The 6529-nt window shown below is 36.4% G+C and overlaps 1 protein-coding gene across 1 annotated transcript; it reads left to right on the forward strand.

The window, feature by feature from the left end:
• The first annotated feature begins 310 nt into the window (after positions 1–310).
• On the forward strand, positions 311–3700 carry LOC123004723 (protein TIS11). The gene is made up of 2 exons (XM_044398125.1): positions 311–567; positions 2447–3700. The coding sequence occupies exons 1-2, from the start codon at positions 517–519 to the stop codon at positions 3128–3130; spliced, it is 735 nt and encodes a 244-aa protein (XP_044254060.1). The 5' UTR covers positions 311–516; the 3' UTR covers positions 3131–3700.
• Positions 3701–6529: the final 2829 nt, after the last annotated feature.

The following is a 6529-nucleotide window of genomic DNA, read 5'->3' on the forward strand; positions in this document are numbered from 1 at the left end:
TGCTTCGAATCGAGTGAAAGTGAACAATATAGGAAGATGTGCTTCTGGTCGAAATATTCAATTTCGAAAGAACCTTACCAACCGCCAAGACCAACAAGATTCACTTTCTTCGACTCAAACTCGACACTTTGTTAATAAGTTATTTTGAAAGTTAATTGGTTCGGAATCGTTTGCGTCGTTCGCACTCGACTCGGCCTAACCCGTGCCAGAGTTACGAAGGTTTGGTATAGGATTTTCGGCCTTATGAGTTGCGCATTGTCGATTGGCCATCCCTCCTCCTCGTAGTGGGAGCGTCGACTACTTTGGCAGGGATTGTTTCGCTGTAGTCTCCAGTCGGCCAAAGAGCTGTGGATCATTAACACGCGATCGCTGCGTCGTGGAAAAGCGCGAAACACGTCAAAATAGTTGCCTTTCGAACCGGAGAACCTCTCGGAAAGTTGCGAGTCTTCCATCGGCACGATCGCGGTGTTTCTTCTTATCTCAAAAGTGTTGAAAGTGTGCTCAAAATCAAGGAATATGTCTACTGCGATTATGTCACGATATGATTTCGGGGATAATCTGATGAAGGTGAGTTGGAAAAAACAAAAAAAAGTCGATTTTCCGGAGGGAGCGCTTCTACCTGTTGCAGTTCTTGCGGCAGGTAGACGGGCAGGTCTCTGATTTGGTTTGTCGGATTCAAGGACTACGAGCAAAACCGGCTGCTTGACTGCTTGTTTCAACGTTTCCACAAATTGATGAAGTTTATTATTATTCCTTCCTTCAGGCGAAGGCGACTTTAAAAACTTATCACGCTTCGGGGGCGATAACGTTTTTGGAGTGGTGATAGAAAGTCGACAGTGGCGGAACATAGGGTGGGATTCAGGGATGCTCATTTGCGGGGAAAGCGGAATTTTTGCGGGATTCTGGAAAATGCCAAACCAAACTTTCTTTTCGGGCTGGGTTTGAAATTGCTCAAGCCTAGGGAAAATTAGGGAATGATATTTGTTTTTGCACCACCCACAACTGTTTGTTTGGGTTCCTCTTATCATTTTTGCTTGAGATTTCAAATTTCTGTTTTCGCTTTGGCATTTCAGCTTTTAATATTGATTTACACAGTTATTTTATTTGTGTATGGAATTGTATTTGTAAGTCTGACAAATTACTAGATTATTAGTTAAAGTTTGGATCGATTGTTTAAAATAAAATGTTTTCCAACCTTGCAGTTTTGTTTCTAGGTGCGATTTTAATGTGATGAATTAGTGTAATTTCTGTAAACATTAAAATACTTCACAGATGTTTGAATTTCGTTTTACAATAACTGCTTGACTAAATGTTCATTGGCAAGGTTTTTTTGAACCTTAAAACTTTAATTTTGAGTTTGGTAGTGAATATTTGTAGCTTCGTTTGTATTTTGTTATACAAATCCAAAGTTTTGGGTTAAGTTATAGAACATTTTCGATAATAACCTTTCAACTAGTTTTACAGACACTTTATCGGCTTATTTTTATTTGTTTTGATAAAATTGCCTTCAAAGAAATTTAGAGACCTAGTTTTTGTTCTAACCATAATTTTGAGGTAAATTTTACTACTTTCGATTAGTATTCGAGCATAAACACGCTATTTTAATTTTTGGTTCACAGTGACATAAATTTCATTGATTTTATTTTCATTAAAACCTTTCCAGATTTAATTTTAATGAATTTGTTCGGAGTGTTCTCAGATAATAATTGGTGAGGGAATTTGGTCAAGTGACATTTTGTCTGTAAAAACTTCGATTAGTGAAAGTAATTTAAGTTTTTTAGTGCCGTGTAAGGGCAATTAAATCGAAATTATGTCATTGCTATAATAAGTTTGCAATCAGTAATAAAATAGTTGTACGCAGCATAGAAGACAGTATTTTCATTTCTTTACACTTTGTTAAAAATATTAGAAACTTGTTAATTAAACAGAATTAGAGAAATATTTAGTCACTTGTAGAGTATATGATTTCTAAAGGTTTAAAATTAACAGAAAATTATTGATTGGAAACCTCTGATTTAATTGATTTATTAATGTTACACAACCGCTTGGTGTAATTCTAATAATTAAACGGTAGTTAAAACCCGGCGCCCGCTTTTGTGTTACGCCACTGGCGCCCCGTCTCACCGTAAAAATCGAAAACGTTCGTTGTTTTGGTGGCGCGAGAAAAGAGAAATGCTCTTCGACTGCGACTCCCACTGGTTATAGCTTTCACACACACATACACCTAGCGTTTGTCACTGCGAGAAAGTAGGCTTGTAGAACGAACTTTTACCGATTGTGTCTTTTGAGATGAAAGTGTGGATCCAACGAAACACCCCCAAAAACGTCGTCGAAACACACGAATATTCCTCCAATTTGTTAAAAAATTGCTCGAGTAGCTTAAACTTTTTTCATATGCTCTGTGTTTTTTGTAAACATGTATTTGATGTTGGTTTCGTTGTTCTAGAATGCGGTGTCGTCCCGAGACGCCGCCCCCGGCAGCCCTCTGGACCTGGGAACAGCCGGGATGCGGTTCGCATTGACGCGGATGGCGTCGACGCCGGCGACCAACCAGAACCTAACTCTCCTTCTTGGTAACCTGACGACGCAACACCGACGCCTCGAGCGCGCCCAATCGGCGCCGGCGCCGGCCCAGAACGCCGCCAGCGTCGCCGCCTCCGCCGTCAACACCTCTCGGTATAAAACGGAGCTGTGTCGACCGTACGAAGAATTCGGCGTGTGCAAATACGGCGACAAGTGTCAGTTTGCGCATGGGGGCGCCGAATTGCGATCTCTGGCGCGCCACCCCAAGTACAAGACGGAGCTGTGTCGCACGTACCACACGGTGGGCTTCTGTCCGTATGGCCCCCGGTGCCACTTCGTGCACAACCAGGACGAAGTGGTGCTTCAGAAGCAGGCGTTAGCGAGGGCACGGCCCCGGCCGGCGGCGCTTAGCCCCACGCTGTCGCTGGACAGCAGCAGCCCTCCTTGCAGTCTGAGCCAGTCGCCGACGTCCTCGATGGGCTCGTTTTTTAGCAGCGAGCCCGAGCTGCACTCTCCTGCCGCCACCGATGACCGTCTTCCGGTGTTCAACAGGTTGGCCGAAGCTAATCGAATGCATGCCATGAAAATCGGGGACTTGGTGCTCTAGTTACTATAATAAAGTGCAACCACTCAAAGACTTAACTATTTATGATGTTACAGTAGGTCCGCCGAGCGGCGGCGTGATTTTGATATTGTGTGATTTCTAAATATTTAAAAAGATGATAATATTATATTAGTTAGAGGCGTGTTTTATACGAATGTTGATTGTGTACGTGCAAAACTTAGGTTTAGTTTTTCCTTCAGTCGTCGGTCTCGATTTCTGTAACATTCCGTGATCGAAGTTTATTTATTATTTTATTACTTGCTTTTCTCGTTGTGTGACTTGTGACCGATGAAAGAATACGTTTTTTTGTTATTTAAATCATTATTTAATTTTTATGTTTCTCATTCGACACGTTATGTTATTTAGTTATTTTATTATTATAATTTATATGTAACTTATTATTTATACTTTGTCGCATGTCGCAATACTGATGATTATTGATGATGTGTAGTGGACGACTGTGCTGGCTTTTGGCACAAAAGTTGGATGCCTATCAAAGGCCACCTCTGTATATTATTATTTATATTTGTATTTCTTGTATCATTATCAATAAATTATATTTTGTTCTTTAAACAACTCTCTTTATTACGCTTCACTGAAGCCTCACCCAAGGCGCCCACAGAGATACTTAATCGTACCAACCACGGCTACTTCACTTTCCAATATTTTTTACACAACGCGGCAACAGATTGTAACTGATAACATTTAATAATTCCATTGATTACTACTTGTTTACGGGAATTTCAAACGTGCCAGCAAATATTTTCGAGCCCGCAATAATGCAATTTCGGCCGATCCTGCCCTGACTGTCTACTAAATCTCATTGAATTAATTACATGCGATGAAACCCTATTGTTATTTTTTTCTTTTTAATTTCTGTAATGGACGAATATTTATAAATTGAATACTACATATTAAAAAAAAAATGGTACAGTACCGACCTCTAGGTTTTATTATAGGAGTTTTTGTCATGTTTTGGCTACCACATACTAGGGAGCAACACACAAGTTTGTAAATAATAAAAATTAAGCAAACACAGATTCTTCTTTTACACACAAATCAAATGTTTTTGACCTATTTCACCTCAAAAAAAAAAAAAAAACAGTTGCAACGTTGCCATTGAGGCAATAACTGTCACAAGGTTTAGTCAGAGTGTATTTGCTCGGTAAAAAAGTTTTACAATAATTTTTCATAAAAAAAAAACTTTATTTTACGTTATTTGCAGCAATTTTTTATTACCATAAGAGATTTTATTATTTTTTCAATCCAAATTTAACCCTTGATATAATTTTTTCAAAAAATGATGCAAGCAATTTTTTGTCACTATGAAGAGCCATTTTAATTCTCTTAGGCCCGATTTCTGGTATGATTAAACTCTATAGATTAAACCTCAGTTAAAATTTAATTGTTTGATCGTTGCTAAGGTAGCGCTGATCTGATTGGTGTTGCCATGGTTTAACGTACGTTTTCATCTCTTCGTTAAATATGTTTCCAAAAACCGGGCCTCAAAATTTTATTGAAAGTCTGTTTTTCTTTAAAATGGAAATGCCAAACAGTCTTAACGTTGGCACCACTGGTAAATTCATTCATGGTAATTTTAATAAAGGAAGTTGAAGTTCAGGTTTTTTGAATTAATTTGAAAACAATGTCGTTAAATGTCAATACAAAAAATCTAAGAAAATTTAGAGACGAAACACCAAAAAAGGAACAAATTCGGTACCGTAACAGTTTTTAGAAATTCGGAAACGAATAGTTCGCAAGCAGGAAGTTAGAAAAAGGGCTCGTTAAAATTTAGACGCAATTTTTAATGCAGGTTTGCTAAACATTTTCAATTTTTAGCAAACAATTGACAAGAATACAAAATAAACATGAATGAGAATTTTGGACAAAACGCAATTAAATTAGTGTCTTGCGATCGTTTGTGAAGAATAAATTTAAAAAAATTTGAAACTATTGCTGAAGAATTTATAAAATGCATCAACTTTGATCTCATTTAGAAAATTTATTGCCAATCATAATACCTATTTGTATCTTTTGCTAAATAACTTTTTTCTGTATATACATCCTTTTTCTTCAAAGTTTTTGTAGCAAGAACTTCATTTTTCTCTACAACATGGTACTTACTTGCGGTGTGTTTCTATCAAAATTATCAGCACCCAATTCTGTCTTTAGACCTTAGGTAATGATGTCTGTTCTCAGGTATTCAATTATAGCTATGTCAAAGAGCAAACAGGCACACAAGATTCATAAATTTGAAAACATAACCATAATTTTTTAACAAAATTTCTAGGGACAAAAACAAAGAGCAAACATTTGATTTGGTAATTTCCATTTAAAGAAAAAACAGACTTTACAAATTACTGCAAAAGTCTGTTTATGAACCTGATGGAAAGATATAGCAGTCAAGTTGCTGTAATTTTGTTTAAAAATTAGACGCGGATAGATGGCACTCTTGTTACAAGAATATGTAATACAGTTTAGAAATCACATGTCTTCATTTCTCGTCTTATTTGAATAATTTATTAATTAAGTAGGTATAAGAGGGTCGCTAAAAAGTATGGATACAGCTAAATATTTTCAGAACGGTTTAGCAAAGCACGTTGAAATTTGGGAAATAGTTTACTTATTATTTGGTCAAACTTTAGGCAACAAAATAAAGCTAATGATAGATAAAGACAACATTTCAAAGGCTAATAAAAAATACATTTTTCAAAATTTAATTAGTCCGATAATTTTCGATTAAGATAAAGTATGCATGTGTTACATCACAAAAATAAGAAAAAAATGCTCTTCTCAAATATATTAAATTTGATCCTTCTTGCCATTAAAAAGTTAGCCTTGTGTCCCCAGAACAACAAATGGAGATAGAAGTTTGATAAATATCTGAGGCGATCGAATTTAAAAACTTTTAAGCATATACCAAATTTCAATAAGTTTTGGTGAATAGTTTTTATATTTAACTGTAACTATACTTTTTAGCGACCCTGTATACATAGAATCGCTTTATTATCCTCACCGGAAATTTTGGTTTTGAATACATCAATGAAACCGACTATATTACTTGCACAATCTGTCTTGAAAATCGAATTCGAGGGGTTTAAGTAACCTTTTTAAGTTTTTTTCAAGACTCTTCTTCATTTACTTATATTAAATTTTTTCAACTGCTCGAGAAGTTGTAATTCTTCGAAATCTTCCTGATCATCAGTTGTATCTAAATCTTCATCACCCTGAAAATTAATTTAATTAGTAAGATTTATTCACTTGTTTGATCTTGGATGGCAGTTTATGGCAAAAAATCTGCCGAAATGTGACCAAGAAAACAAAATTTTCGTGTTAGCTCCCTTCTTTACTTTAACAGTGCATGACACTTTCAGTTCATCTTCAATAAATAAAATACAGACG

This window comes from Tribolium madens, unplaced genomic scaffold (assembly GCF_015345945.1).
Source record: "Tribolium madens isolate multiple individuals breed KSU strain unplaced genomic scaffold, Tmad_KSU_1.1 Scaffold_20;HRSCAF=117;Tcas5.2_LG4, whole genome shotgun sequence".
NCBI classification, from domain to species: domain Eukaryota; kingdom Metazoa; phylum Arthropoda; class Insecta; order Coleoptera; family Tenebrionidae; genus Tribolium; species Tribolium madens.

What these genes read in the sequence shown, in the direction of transcription:
- LOC123004723 (XM_044398125.1), top strand. Translation starts at nt 517, where the DNA reads ATGTCTACTGCGATTATGTCACGATATGATTTCGGGGATAATCTGATG. An exon ending in TCGGGGATAATCTGATGAAG is followed by an intron (nt 568 to 2,446) that starts GTGAGTTGGAAA and finishes TCGTTGTTCTAG; the next exon opens with AATGCGGTGTCGTCCCGAGA.